Source organism: Equus przewalskii, chromosome 10, assembly GCF_037783145.1.
Source record: "Equus przewalskii isolate Varuska chromosome 10, EquPr2, whole genome shotgun sequence".
Taxonomy (NCBI): Eukaryota; Metazoa; Chordata; class Mammalia; order Perissodactyla; family Equidae; genus Equus; species Equus przewalskii.
Genome location: NC_091840.1, coordinates 7,229,767 through 7,245,670, shown reverse-complemented (window position 1 = coordinate 7,245,670; position 15,904 = coordinate 7,229,767). Strand labels below are relative to the sequence as shown.

General features: G+C 49.0%; 1 protein-coding gene across 1 annotated transcript; it reads right to left on the bottom strand.

Annotated features, from left to right (window-relative positions):
• Positions 1-166: 166 nt before the first annotated feature.
• CD300E (CD300e molecule) lies at positions 167-10,565 on the bottom strand. Its single transcript, XM_070560063.1, has 4 exons — positions 10,422-10,565; positions 6,523-6,870; positions 3,937-4,042; positions 167-3,073 (listed from the first exon to the last, which is right to left on the bottom strand). The coding sequence occupies exons 1-4, from the start codon at positions 10,459-10,461 to the stop codon at positions 2,884-2,886; spliced, it is 684 nt and encodes a 227-aa protein (XP_070416164.1). The 5' UTR covers positions 10,462-10,565; the 3' UTR covers positions 167-2,883.
• Positions 10,566-15,904: the final 5,339 nt, after the last annotated feature.

Here is a 15,904-nt window from a genome sequence, read left to right as displayed (position 1 = left end):
AAAAGAAAAAATTAACAAATTGTACTTCATCAAAATTAAAATGTGTTTGCATTATGAAAGACCCTGTGAGGAGGATGAAAAGGCAAGCCATAGTCTGAGAAACTATGCAAACCACGTATCCAACAAAGAAATAGCATCTAGAATATATAAAGAACTCCCAAATTTCGACAGTATAAAAAACTTTTTTCAATTAGAAAATTAGGCAAAAGCCGTGAACAAGCATTTCACAAAGGAAGATATACAGGTGGAAAATAAACATTGAAATTGTGAGTCTGTTTCTCAACCTTCCCTTTTTTTGGAGTGGGGAATCTGCGTTGTTTAAAACTTTATCTTCATGCCCAGAACAATGCACCATAGACACACAATAAAAGTTTGTTGAATGAATGAGTAAAGAAAGGAAAAATGGAAGGAAGGAAGGGGAATCTGCTGTCTCTTTCTCCTGCATCTGCTCTCACCCATCCTCACTATCTAGTTACTCTTTCTTAACTTTTCCTATCTGGTTTCTGCTCCCGCAGCTCTGTTGACCTGCTCACCTGTACTTAACCAGTGATCTTGTGAGTGATAATTTCAATGGCCTCTTCTCATTCCTGACCCACCTCTACCTTTCTGGCTCTGCTCTCTCCCTTTCACAGCCCTTGGCTTCTCACTTTCCACCTGTTTGTTCCTTCTCCAGTACCTTGTTCATTGTCTCTTCTCTCTACCCTTTCTCCCTAACTACAGGTGCGCCAGAGACTCTGTTCTTGGTTCTGAAATCTTCCCTTGAAGATTTCATTCTCCCTGGACTCCAATTAACTTCTCCATACATCTCTCTGGCATCAATACTCTGCTAACATACATCTCCAGCTTCCTGCTAGAACTTTCTGCCTGGTTATCCCAGTCACACAGAGGAAACCAAGCTCTGCATCACCCAAGTCTGCCCCTGACTTTCCCATTTGCGTCAGTGTTCCTCCACTTTTCAGGTCTTCCAGGCTTGAGACCTCCAGACGCCCAGAATTTTCCTTTCAGACTACCCTATACATCTGCTAGATAAGCCTTCCTAAAACACACATCTGATCCCCATTTTGACCTGCTCAAATCCATCCAAGGGTCTACAATCAATGTGTAAGTAAGAGTTGGGTCTCAAGCCTCCACAACCTGCCCCCACGTTAGTTCTCCTAGATTAGCTCCGTCTGCACTGCCACACACACAAAAAAATCACTTCATTGGAATCTTAGACACACCTCCACCATGAGAAACTTATGTGAATACCACATTCCATTTGCCGATAGACCCTCTATGAGAGACAACTGTGATTATTTCCTCCCTCTCTGCTTTCACTTATGCTGTTCCTCTGAATATGTCTCCATACTCCCTGCTCCCCTTCACCCACACTCCGCTGAAATCCTACACCTCCTTTAACATCATTCTCAAATGTCATCTTCTTTCTCAATCTGACAAGTTTTCCCTCATGAAACATCTTGCCTATGGCTCTCCTGTGGCGCTTACCAGTCCTGTCTATACTATGCTGATTTGTGAGCTTGTCTTTTTTATAAGGTGTATCACAAGCTTCTCTCTTACCCATCGCTATGTTTCCTATATTTCCCTGTGTATGTTTTATTGATATGATTAATATGTGCCTCATTAAGTTGAATTTCTCCTTCAGCTGAGTCCCAGGTCAGCCTCAGCTCTCCTTGAGGAACCATAAATGACTCTGCGCTTGTGGTAGCCACATCAGGGCTCAGGTTCCGAGTGTGGCACCTGAGAACTCAGCACTCAGAGGAGCTCTCAGTGTTTTCTGGAAACTGGCATCACTAGCTCAGGGCAGGCTTGAGCTTGGTGGAGAGGAGAGGGCTGGTCTAGACACAGGGAGTTGAGCGGAGTTGGTGACTCTGCTTGTGACAGACTGTGCAACTCCACCTGCAAACTTCAGGCAGGAAGCAATTGACAAGTGTTCAAGAACCAACTGAGCCCTTTCCTGGGCTAGAGATGCCAAGTGGTGGCTGTGGCATCGTGCCATCCCAGTGTGGTGAAGTATCTCCTCACCTCTGCTTCCTGCACCCTGTCTTTGGAAAACTATGCCTGTATCTCCCATGGAAAGTGTTAACTGTCAACAGGTGGCCTCAGCCGGACTTCTCCTAAAGTAGGTAAATCTGTACTCTCCATCAGAGCTGTGCACAGGAGACCCTCAGGTTGGAGAATTCCAAGAGTGATATTAGGGGCACTCACTGCCTCCTGCTCCTACTACTGTTCCAACTGGACCCAGAACTTTAACTTGAAGCTACTCTGCCATGGGTGTCCCAGGCAGAGATGCTCTGAGCCCAGCCACACACTCCCTGGTCACAGAAACACAAGGGGGATTGAAGGTCAGTGAGACCCAAGAGGCATTGGCATTGGCAGAGAACCCTGAGCACAAAGGACAGCGGGCACTTGTGTGAGCATGCTCCGCCAGGACCACACCCCCCTGGGATTGTCCCAGAGGAGGGGATAGCGTCCTGTGAGCCCAGGAACTAAAGCTGTGAGAGGCATGTCCTCAGGGAGCCTCCCGCCTGCAGGAAGGAGCTGGTTACTGCCCTGGAGGACACTAAGCTGAGAAGCTTTTGTGCCAAGGAGAAGAGTAAAGGGACAGGCTTCTGAGCATGCAATTTCTAGAGAATTCTTGCCTTTGGGAGGTGGGCAGAGAGCAAGGGGATCTGGGGAGAAGAAAGGAGGGCCCCAGGCAGGAGCCTGGGAGACTCATTCCTCCTGCACCTGAGGACTCATAGAGTGTCCTCCGAGATCCAGAACTCTCCCTGAAGTCACACGAACAATACCCTAGAAGACCTGAGTCCCCCCAGAATCCAGGCACTGCTGTTCCCCTGCCCTGGAGTCCAGAGTCCAAAGGTCTCCCTAGTCCAGTCTGAAGGGCTATATTGCTGGACACAGTGTTCCTAAGGATGGCGCACTGCCTGGTGGATTCCCCTGGGCAGGCTGACTCTGTCTCCCTCCGGGGCCCCTCTGAGGTCTGTTCACCCAGAGGACAGCAGCAAGCATGCTCAGGAACAGGGGCAGCTTCAGGAAGACCAGGAGCAGGAAGTGGATGTTGCTGAGTGGGGACCTGTAGAGGACACGGTGACAGGCAATGAGCTGCCTCCTCAGGGGGACTCTTCTCTCCAACACCTCTCCCTGTGCCCTGACTCCAGGGTCCAAATAACTCAGGATCAAACCCAGAAGGGACACACGCTAGAGCAGCCCCTATGGGGCCCCTGTCACCTCCCCTCCCGTGATCAAGAACTGCCCTTGGGACTCCCGTAAAGGAGACACGATGGAGCGAAGAGGGAAGAGGGACCCAGGAGCACTCCCTTCCAGAAGTGTGCTCCCAAGCTCACTCTCTCTGTCCCTTTCCCTTTACAGTTTCTCCTTTGCAAACTGACTTCTTGAAACCCCAATCCTCACCCACACTTTAAAGCCATGTCTTTCATCCCCGTCCCTTCAGGGTCTGGCTGCAGCATCACAGCCCTTTCTGGGTATCTTTGGGAGGAGGAGAATGGACCCAAACTTCAGCCTGGAGCCGGCCTATCTCCCCACAGACCCCTGAGCAGCCCCTAGGAGCAGGATCTCTGGTAGAGCAAAGACTTTTGGAAGTGAGCCCAGGTTAGGGACCACCGAACCAGGACCCCAATGCAGAACCAGGTAGGGAAGGAGGGGGGAGGTCTGGGAATGGGAGGAGGGGCTGCACATCCTTCTGAAACCAGGCTCCACCTGTGTCCGTGCAGCTGCCCCACGAGAGTGTTCACAGAACAAGTGATATTTTCCATTCAGAAACCCCATGCTGCCCCAGAGATCTGTCAGGACCAGATTTGGAGGAAAACACAGCAGACAGTGAGGTAAAAAGGTCATGATGTTGCCAGCCCCAACTCCAAGGTCCCATAAGGCTGCCGAACCCTCCTCCTCCATGGTCCCCAGGCTGTGGGTCCTCACCCTGAGCTGTGGGTCAGCACCTCCCCAGTGCTGACGTTCTGCCTGGTGTTCACCACTGGTGCAGGTGCAGCTGGACGTGTGGTCCTCCCTGTGGTTGTACTTGACGCTGGAGATAAAATCATACATGAGGAGCTGCTCTCTCCCCGGCCAGGCACTGAGCACCTGTTTGGATCTCATGTGACACACAATCATCTCCTCACAGAGGGGACTCAAAAGATACTCGGAAGCTAGACCCAGGCCACCTGCTGGATGGAGCAAGCCCCTCAGAGACAAAATGAGACTTTTCCAGAACTGGTCATAAGAGTCACCTCTAATAAGTACCAGGTGTTCCTTCCATCCCGAGTCAGACTCTCCCTGCGGTGAGAGCAGGGGTCTTTCAGAGGCTATCCCACCCTGATGAGAAGCCCTGAAGGGAGGAGGAGCAGGGAGGGGTCTAGAGAAGATGGCTCTGCCTGTGGCCCAGAAGCTTCATAGAGATGGTGGAAGGGGACCCAGAGCACCCTTCAGACAGAGGCTATTTAAGGCCACTTTCACTCACCACTGGAGAGGGAATAGGTTGTCACTCAGCTTGTCCCAAAGACCTCAGGGTCCAGACTGTTGACATAACCTGTATCCCCACCCCTGTTCCACCCCAACCTCATGCTCTCCTAAAAAAAAGCAATAGCCCCAGAGGCTCAGCCCTTCACAGAGCACCCAACATAGGCTAAGTTTCACCCAACAACAGCCTTCGATGTCTTGCTGTTGGGGGTTAGTTGATGGATGTGGCACCATCCCGGCCCTTATGGAGGGGCAGATACACCTAAACATGTTGATTCACTTCAATAGAAAGTGGTGGGCACTGGAGCAGAACTCCACCAGGTACAGTAGGACCACAGAAGAGGAAGTGTACCTCACCTACCTTTCAGGCAAGCAGGAAGGAGAGAAATGAGAAATGGTGGCACCTAGAGGAGAACGCAGACATTCTTAAGACATAAGAGACATGAGCATGTTTATAGCTGAGGTGAAAAGCAGTGATGAGGAAGAGGCTAAGGACAAGAGAGAGTGTGGATAATTGATGGAGGAAGGATTGGATGAGCAAAGAGGGAACTTGGCTCAAGGGGTGGGAGCCAAAGAGCCACAGGGTGAGAAGCCAGCCTCAGGATGATTTCTCTTGAACAGGAGAAGGGAAGCTTTATCCTCAACTAAAAGGGAAAGAGGGAAGAATGAGTTAGGCTGCATGGAAGTTTGTATGTGGAGAAGGCAAGAAATTGAAAAAGTTCAAGTCTGCTATCCTGTGTGCTCTTAAGGTAGCAGAATGGGAGGGTGATATCAGAAACCATGAACTTCTATTGACACCACAGGTGCCACCTGTGACTTTTGTCCAGCAGTATTGGAGCCAATAGATGCTAGGAAGGGTGACAAGCTTGCCCTCGTTTTCCTGAGACTTTTCAGTTTAGGTATTGAAAGCCCCATGTCTCAAGAAATCTCTCAGTCCAGGGCAAACTCAGTGGTTGGTCACCCTAATTTTAGGATGGATCCAGGCATGAGGGTTTGGAAAGGTGGAGAGTGAAACGGTGAATGGGAGCTGAGGGTACTGGTAAGAGATGAAAATATAGTTTATCATGAGAGTTGGCACTGGCTTAGGAAGGAAGTGAGGTCAAGGAAGGGGCAGGGTAAGCAATAAATTGGGGGAGAGTAGAGAGAAGGATCGTAGGACTGAAGGTATTGGTGAGGCTGAGAACAGGAATGGTGGGACTGAGGGTATAGGAGAGCTGACACACAGAAAGTAGAATGTTTGAGTGTGGGGCTTTGGACATATGGAACAGTTGAGAGTGACAGTAAGATTTGCGATGTTGCCATGGAGTGGAATTCTGAAAGAGAGTGGAAATGCAGGCCACTAAAGGTGAGAAGGTCATGGAACCTGAGACAAGGACGTTTGACAAGTTATTCATTCAAACCTCCCAAGATGGTGACGGGGTTGAGGTGGAGAAGCCGTATCCCACTGAACGTTGAGGAGTAACCGAGAAGCCAGTGGAGAGGAGGGGCAGAGGGTGGATGTGGCCATGTGACACAAATGTTTTAAAAAGTAGATGGGGAAGTAAAAAGTCGGAAGCTGTGATGGGGAGCTGGAGAATGTGGACATGGCTTCACGGCGCTATAGCATATGGGGAGCAGGAGAAAGAGCAGCTTCCACTCAAGAAGCCTACCTCTTGAAACAAGATGAGTGAGGCCGACTTCAGGACAACACGGTAGAGGGAGTTTTCCATGAGCGAGCTGAAGATGTATGTATGAAGAGTTTATTTCCTTTGGTAAAGATTTCTGAAAGGCATGGTGGAAATAGCCTTGGCTCAGCATGGAGGGGCCTCCCAGGCGATGGGGGGAGGCCCACGCTCTATGAGAGAATGCCTTGAGCTCTGCCCCTCAACCCATCCCTAGGCTGAAGGATCAGCCACCACTCTCTCTGCCCACATCATAGGCTCTTCCCAACACCACTGACTCTGAGGACAAGACAAGACCCAGAGACACTCTTCAGTATAGCACTCATCCTCGTCCCCACATCCAGTCATATCCCATAAGCTCTGCTGCTGGGGCGAAGGGAGCTCTTACCTGGGAAAACAAACACCTTAACCTGGACTGAAGGGTCATATGACCACGCGTCCAGGATCCATACCGTCTGAATCCTACACCAGTAAGTTCCAGCATCATCTGCGTTGAGGTTCTCCATGGTCACTGTGAAGGTGAGCTTATCAGCACAGTCTCTGATGGACACACGGCCATTCCTCTCTTCTCTCTCTTCTCCTTTGGTTTCCACAATTATGTTACATGCTGTGTCATACTGTCCTCGGCACCAGTATTTGTTATATCCCTTGTACATCTCCTCGTAGTGACACTGCACGCTCAGAGAGCCCCCCGTGGTGCCCATCACATAGCTGGGGCCTGTCAGGGACAAACAGCCTGGAAAACACAAGTCATATCTCAGGAGTCTATCCTGATGGACCCCATCAGCAGCCGTCTGCCTCAAGCCCAAGGAGAAAGTCTCCAGGGAGGCATGGATGGTACTGGGCTTGGGGATGGGGTCCATCTGAGCTTAGGACCCAAGCCAGAGGGTCTGGAGACTGCAGTCAGCAGGACGAGTAGAGACCTGTGGCCTGTGAGCCAAAAAACACTGAATAACACCATGGGAACTCCACCCCTTGGAAGTGGGAGCAGAGAGCTGGCTGTCCTGCCCTGTCCTTAGCCCTGCAGCCTCTGCCAGTCACATGATTGGGTCATGGATGAACACACTTCCCTTTGGAGTGAAGCCTGTGCATTCCGGGTTTTCTGCAACTCAAACTTATTTTTTAAGAGGACAACTTCTTGTTTACTCTGCTCTCCAGTGTTCTCAAGGGAGGAAAAATAAATCTCTGTCCCTCATCTAATTGCTCCCTAGGGAGGGTCAACATATTCCTGGGAAGAAAGGCTGATCCCCAAAGGAACCCCAGATAGGCTCCTTGACACAAGTTTGGGGCATGAGCTGACCCCTCTCCCATCATAGTCCTCAGGGCCTGGGTGCCAAGTGACGCCATGTGTTCAGAGGAAAAAGGGGTTACGTGAGATCACGCTCTCTATGGCTGAGTGGGATGGTTTTGGAGCTGGCAGGACCTGGGGGTTAGGATTGGAAGGCAAAGGCAAGAAGTTGACACAGAAGGAGAGACAGGGAGGGAGAAAGGCTGCAGTTGGGGGAAGTCCGTGTATTGTGTGATGGGCCTCAGCAGAGCCCCTCAAATCTTGATAAATCTTCAAAAAGTTATTAAATATTTGGCTTGAACTTGAACGTGTATGTGTCTGTGAAAACACATGCGTGTGTGTATGTGAAAACAGTGAAAGGGCTGAGCTTGCAATGGCTGTGGAAGCATAAGCCCTGGGAATGAGCAGAAATGGTGGAAGACCCTCGGATTTAGAATGTGGCTTACGGTTCCATGGCCTGATTTTCCATTCAACGCACAAATGTGACAACAGCAAATATTTATGCAAAGTGTTGACAAATGACCCCAAGTTACTGGCGTTGGAAAGAGGAAGCAAGATCGGATTGTAAAGGAGCAGGGAGATCTAAGCTATTGGTAGCATTCCAGCTCATGGGTTGGCCAGTGAGTTCACAGGTGTTTGTTAAATTACATATAATTAAAATAACAGAGGCCTTGCATGGACCAATGATGAGAAAGGGTCATGAGCCATGACCAATCCAGTCCTGGGCACTTGCAGCTGAGAAACAAGAAGCTTCTACTAATTCCAAGAGGACTCTGTGTCCTGCTGGAATGTTGCCTGAATGCAAGGTTAGCAGGTCTTAACAAAATCTGGCATTTTTCTGGAAATGACTTGTGGGATTATATAAATACGTGTGTGCATTTTTAAAAAAATAAAAGTGCTTGCTGGTTGCTTGAAGTTCTTGGGAGCTAGTGAATGGAGGAGAGCAATCAGTTCAGAATGGAAATACCAGATAATGTAGCAGAGTGATCAGCCGAAAGCACCTGAATAGTTCTGTGAATATTACCAGCTCAGCTTTATTCTAGACAGCCCAGAGGCCGGTGGAAAGAACTGGGGGAGGAGGCGGATCTGGACAGCATTTGCAGTTCTTTCTCTTGGTTGATATGTCATGGGCTAGTCTGTTCAGCATCTTGTCTGTAAAATGAGGATAATGCTGTCTGTGCTGCCTAGGTCACAAAGGCGCTCAGAGGGTTAAATTGCGTCATGGATTTGAAAGTGTTTGTAGATTGTAAAATGCATAATAAACAGGAGCTCTATTTTTGCTTATTTTATATCAGAATTCACTTCTTTCATCTCTGGAATTGTCCTTACCATCCCTCTTTATTCTCATCCCTTTCTCATTCCCCATTCTCAGGCTAGCAATACAACCCTCTTGGGTCACCTCCATAAATGTAAAGTGGTCACGTTTTTCCAAACAGCGTCTACCACCCTGAATGGGTGCAGTGGGTGGAGGAGAATCCTGGGAAAGATGGGAGAGAGTTGAGCCTGGGGCAAGGATGAAAAAGAACTGAAATTTAAGTCTTTACAAGTAACTTCTAATTTTGAATCAGAACCCAGGGGGAAGCCCAGCCGCAAAGCTACCCTGGATGGAAAGGTGAACCTCTGAGGCTGGAGTGGTCAGCCAGTTCCACATGAAAGAGTGAGAAGAAACTTCCACCCTCGGTTTAACTGTACCCCGGCTATGGAATTTAGGTAATTTTATCAGATTTAAGCAAGCAGATTGAAACAAGCAGTGATATGTAAGTAAACCAATTCTCTGGGGGAAAGTGAAGCAGAAGTCATGATTTGTAGTATCTGACAGTTTCCATGGTGTCAGTACTCTCACGTGGCTGATTTCAGGCTCACAACATGCTCTCACTGAACGTAGAGTCGGGAAAACACGGGCAAGCTGGTTCCAGCCACCACTGCCCATTTCCTTGATGATGGTGATTTGCAAAATGCCCATTATCATCATCATCATCATTTAAGACATTTTGAGCACCTCCTGTGTGTAACGAGATGCGTCTCTTTTCAATGTCTGTCTGAGTCTAAGCTTGTGGTTATGAGGCCCTTAGGAGAACTCGCAGACCATCTAGTTCACTCACATTTTACTGATAAGAAAACTGCGTTTTGGTCAGTGTCAGCCAACTGGTCTTCTTCCTTTAAATCTCTGCCTCTTTCATCCACTTTTCTGGAAGAGTCTGTCATTATGTTGGGTGGTTCTATGTCTTGTGAGGGAACCCAATACAAAAATTATTCTACAAACATGAAGAATACCCTCTAATTTATCCTAAACTTACTCCCTAGAGAAAAATGTGCTCTTGTGCATTTTGAATTTCTTTTGTAAGAGCTTCTCTTCTGAAAGTCCAACCTTTGAGGGACAATTTTATTTAATTACCTCCACCATACCTGGTCCAGGAAGGATTTAAGGTGGCTCCTGAGGCTGGCATTTAAACTCTTCATTAATTCCTTCTAACAAACTTTTCCAACCCTTTTAAACTCAGCTCTGGCAAAACAGAACTATTGCTAATTCCTGAACTTTCCATGATCTTTTGCATCACCGCACTTTTGTGTAAGCTGTTCCCATTTTCCACTCAGCCAACTCATTCATCCTTCAAGACCGACTTCCAGAGAAGCCTCAGTGAGGACTTGCATCCTTCCAAGAGCAGAGTTAGGGGCCCCTGCTGCGCATTCTCATCACCATGTGGATGAATCTCTTCTATAGAAAATTCCACACTGTTATTGTAACTACTTGACTCCCTCAACTATGAGTCCATGAGTGCAGAAGTTGCTCTTAATTACAGCACCTGGAACAGTCCTGGCACACAGTTGGTGCTCAATAAGTGGATGTAGGATGTGCAGATGAATGTTTGAATGTGTACAAGGCTATGTCCTTCCCATTTCTGCGGACGCTTTGCCTCTGGCTTGAATCCAGGACAGACCTTCCACCTTCTGTCCTGCCCCCTGCAATACCAGGTTCCCAAAGCCCCAGCCCCACTCACCTGGGAGGCAGAGAAGGAGCAGAGCTGGGAGCAGCCGCATGGTCCTGTCCTTGGCTGGTGTCCCCAGCAAATCCGGGTCCTGGCTCGAACCCAGGTGCTTACCGCAGAGCTCAGGTCATCCACCTTCTACTTGTTCACACTTTCTCTGTTTTTCTCACTTCCTTTTAAATCTCTTAGCTACTTCCTCTTTTGAAGCCGTACTTAGAAAAAGGGGAAGAGTGGCAAGAGATACGTCAAAGACACGGCTAGGAGCCTCCAGGGAAATATGCTGATTTTCCCTCCATTTAATGACAATATAACGTGTGGGTCACAACCTGAGCCTTCATGAAAGTCAATCCCAATATATGAAACCGCCAACCAACAAGATCCTTTGTCCCCTGAATTTCTCTTCTTGGTCCCGTCTGGGACTCCTTCCTTGACCCAATCAGCTGCCCCTCCTCTCTGGCTGCCTACTTTGGGGTCGTAAAATGCCTCCACCTAAAGGATTCCCCATACCTCTCTCTACCATTTCCTCCATGCCTATGACCTCATGCCTCATCCTCTAACATAATATCCCTCCTGGGCTCCAGATCCAACTTTCTGACTTCCTGTGGGGAAGCTCCACCTGCTCGTACACTATTAACCTAATTTAGGATAAGGCTGTTGGTTAAGAGCATAGACTCTGGACTCACAAAACTCAAATCCCACCTCCATCATTTACTAACCACATCCCCTTAGGCACGTTGCAAAATCACTCTCATCCTCAGTTTCCCTGTCTATAAAATAGAACATAGTACTCATTCTTATCTCATAGGAAACAAATGAGTGAACACAAGTGACAAATAAAAATGGCAAGTAATAGGATATGTTGGAGCATATGAGGAAGCCATTTTGTGTAAACCTAATTTGGCCTGAGCTTGTCTTTCCAAAAGGGCCTGACCGTGGCTGTTGACCATGCATTGTATATCTGCTTTAGAGATTCCCTATGGCAAGAACAAAGACCCTTGAGATAAAGGTGCAACTTCCATCCCCCTCCCAACATTGGCATTCCCTTAAGGATTAAGCATCTTTCCTTAGGCTAGGAACTGATTGCTGCGCTCACCTGTGACCGCCCAGCTTGAGACAATAGACTTGCCTCCTGCTACACCCGCCAAGAGAGCAGACCCACTACCTGCTGTGTCCATCAAGCGCTGTGCTGACAGGGCAATCTTGTGACTATTGTGAGAGGGACATTTCAATCATATGTGAAACATCCTGTATGGGGGTATAAAACCACTCTATATACCTCACTTCCTTGGTGCCCTTTCTTCCTTCGGGAAGAAAGGCCCCGGGCCATGGTCCTCAGATTTCAGCTCAGGATAAACTCACCCAAATTTTCATTTACAGATTGGTTATGGATTATTTTTGTCGACACAAGTAAAGCGCTTGGCACAGTGCCTGGAACAGAGTAACTGCTCAGTAAATGGTAAATATGTTTAGAATATTCCTGGATCATTAAAATCGCTTTTCATCTGGTCTCTTCCCTCCAATCCAACTTACACATCAGAAGCATTTTCTTCTCTAAGGTACAGGTATGTGAAAAGATAATCCCAGTGATTATCCCCATCAGTTTCCACTTTTTCTTCCCTTTCCCCAGGGGTTGACATCCATAGCCTCCAACTTTTACTCTCTTTAGAACTCTCTACTGGATCATCTGCCATTTCAAACTGCAAGAGCACAACTTCGTATCTTTCCTCTTCCACCGTATCTGATGAAATACGGTGTCCAGGCTGAGCTCTAGATGGAACAACAAAGCACGTGAGTCTTGCTCCCACCTTTGTCACAGGTCCCTTGCCTGGGGGACCCAGAATGAGCAGAGCTGACAGTAGGCCCAACACTGTGTCCCCCTGTGTCATTTCTTCAGCATAGACTGTGGCCAGAGGCTACCGTTCTCCCACCAAGAGGAACAAACAAATCTCCAGGCCCCTCGGCTCTGCTTTTATGTTGTTTTCTCCTTCTTCCTTTTTTTCTGATCTGATCCCTGGAGTTGTTCATAAATAAAGGAAATGGGAGTGAGCAAGGTAAATGCTGATGTTTGAAAAAAATAGAAATATGTCTAATGTGGTGTTGACAAAAATAATCCATAACCAATCTGTAAATGAAAATTTGGGTGAGTTTATTCTGAGCTGAAATCTGAGGACCACGGCCCTTTGGGAAGAAAGGGCACCGAAGAAGTGGGGTGCACAGAGTGGTTATATACCTCCAAACAGGGTGTTTCACATATGATTGAAATGTCCCTCCCACAATAGTCACAAGATTGCCCTGTCAGCACAGCACTTGATGGACACAGCAGGTAGTGGGTCTGCTCTCTTGGTGGGCATAGCAGGAGGCAAGTCTATTGTCTCGAGCTGGGTGGTCACAGGTGAGCGCAGCAATCAGTTTCTAGCCTAAGGAAAGATGCTTAATCCTTAAGGAGATGCCAACGTTGGGAGGGGGAGGGAAGTTGCACCTTTATCTCAAGGGCCTTTGCTCTTGCCATAGGGAATCTCTAAAGCAGATATACAATGCATGCTCAACGGCCACGGTCAGGCCCTTTTGGAAAGACAATGTCAGGCCAAATTAGGTTTACACCAAATGGCTTCCTCATATATTCCAATATATCCTATTACTTGCCATTTTTATTTGTCATTGGTAACATTTCATTATAATCCAATGAGAAAGTACAACGTCCAGGCAAGACAGTAGACTGAGGCAATGCAGGCTCCCTCCTAGCCCCAAACATAGAAAATCTGTGTAAATGCAACCCATAACTGAAGTCAAGATCGGGCAAGGAAATCCCCAGGTGCCAGAGATGCAAAGGGAACCGGGAACCAGGACCTTGATCAGGATCTGATACGAAACAGCTACTGGGGACCATAAGAAGTGGATATGGCTTTAGGGGGAGAGAGGCTGGCATTTAAACAGCCCATTGGGGACAAGAGCTGATGCCTCAGGTCCATACCAGATGGGGACCTGGAGCAGAGCCCCCTGCTGAAAGCTGGGATCCATGAAGGAGCATCACTTCCTCGGAGTGGAGTGAGGGCAAACCTCACTGACGGCTGAGGGAGGCGTCAAGGTATCTTGGGCCTCTGGAGCCCTGAGGAGTGAGAGTCTCTCTAAGTTGCACTATGTAGAGGTGTGAGATTCGAGGTCAGCGTTCCCCAGGCCTGGGAGGGTCAGGTAAAGAAATCAATACAAAAACAGGCTGGCAAATGATGACACTTGGAGGGCCTTGGAAGAGATGCATGCAAGACCAAAACCACACCTCCAGCCCACCCCCTGTTTTCGTGCAGCCCATGAGCTGAGGACGGTTTTTACATTTATAAATCACTGGAAAAAGTCAAAACAAAAATATCTCACGGCACGTGAAAACTGCAGGAAACTAAAATTTCAGTGTGAGTAAAAAAGTTGTTTTGGGACCCAGCTACACTCGGTCATTTCCATCTCATCTACGTGGCTTTCCTGCTCCCACGGCAGGGTTGAGTATTTGTGACAGAGACTGTAGGGCCCACAAAGCCTGAAATGTGTACTCTCTGACAATGACAAAGAGTTGCCATCCTCTGGTCTGAAGGCTGGGCCCCTCCCTAGCCGTCATTCTCACTGTAGCTAGAAGCAGAGCCCTGAAAGGAAAATACTCCCGGGCTGGTCATCCTGAAGGCAGGGGGAGCCACTGTTGATGGTGCAGTGATTTTTCAGGGTCCAAACAACCTAGAGAGTGATCTCAGGCCAGAGAGAGGTATGGGCTGAGTCTAGCCTGGCCCAGTTAGAGACCCAGATGCTTCTGCCTGGCCCCCATCAACCTCATTTGGTGGCCAGAGAAGTTGGCATTCTCTTCTGGGTTCCAGCCTGCTGCTCCACTGGTGCAGCCCCACATGGCCCCAGAGGAAGCAGGCAGCGTCCACCTGAGAACATTCTCTGGCCCTGTAAGCAGCAGCTCTCACATGCTCCCCCAGCCACACCTGGGGTTCCCTGCCTAGTGTCTCGAGCCCCACCCCCCTTGGCCGTGCTGTGCCCATGCGCTGGCGACACCTCCCCCCTGCCTCCACTGACACCTCCACCTCAACATGACTGAAGTCTAGCCCTCCCCTCCTGCTGACCCTCCACCCCACCCCCACCCACACCCCCACCTCCACCACCATCGCCAACAACAACCTGCTTCTCTTCCTTCACTCCCTGCACCTCTCTCTCCCGAACTTTCACTTCCTGCTCTTAGGGCTATCTCAGTGCAGCTGTCACCAAACCACCCCGAGCCCAGGAGACACCCTGAATGACAGAAAAGGGAAATTAGCCAGATTGAAGTTTACTTCTCATATAGCTGGGATAATTGTAGACAATTGAAAAAGAGAGAAGATACAAAAAAGAAGGCAACTATATATTTAATGTAAAAAAAAAAAAAAAAAGGGATGTTCCTGAATTAGCTAATTTATGGAGATTTAGAGTACATTTCTGCCAAAAGTGGGGCAAGTGCCCTGATTCTCAGGGACATAGCTGGAGGAGCTTGGACCTTCCAGCCCCCTTTTGTCTGCCGCTGTCCTGGAGGAAGCGCCCAAAGAAGCCGAGGACTGAGGGCTGAGAAGAGGAGGGGAGGGCCAGGTGGGCACGGGGCGGGGAGCCTGGACATCCGAGGAGAGAAACGACAAAGTCAGCACAGGGGCTGGGTCCTGGGGGGCTCCCAGACCCCCTCAGCCCTGAGGACTTGGTGTGAGTGTCTTCCCAGGGCAGAGGGGACGTCCCCCTGCTCGGGACCCAGGGCAGAAAATGTCATCAAGGCCCACACCTGGCAAAGGGGAGGGCCTGGTGTTCTGGGCTTTGTTTCCTTAGAGCCACCAGCACTGCCCACTTCCAGACACAGGGCCTGGGGTCAGGAGGCTGTGCTTGACCAGCCTAAAGAGGCTGCATCTCTGGGCAGGGGCCCCTGGGCTTGGGGTGCCAGGAAAGGAGGGGGCCCAGACAGACTGGTCACATCTTCAGCCCCCAAGGCACAGAGTAAGCATCCTGCCACTTGCTCCTTCATTCTTGCAGTCAACAAATATCTATTCAGCATCTACCACGTGCCACACTAGCACGGGACCAGGGGACTTAGGGATGAATGAGAAAGGTGAGTCCCCCATACGAGGGGCTTCCATTCTAGGGAGAGGACAGAGAAGAATGGCAGCCAGCAGCTACGTAGCTCTTGTTACAGGCCAGGCACTGGCCTAACTGCCAAAAATATGTCCACTCACTTAATCCTCCACACAACTCTGCAAGGTAGAATGTCGATTGCCCCCCCATTACAGATGAGGAAACTGAGGCACACACAGGGCACACAACCTGCTGAAGCCCTGATGGCTAGTTGGTGGTGGAACTGGAGGCCCAGGCAGCTTGCCTCCAGAGTCTGTGCCCTTATCCACCACCTAGCCAGCTGCTGGTTGTAAATAAATACAAAAACAAGACAAATAGAGATCGCGAGGGTTCCTCTGGGGAATTAAACAGGACGACTGGACTGG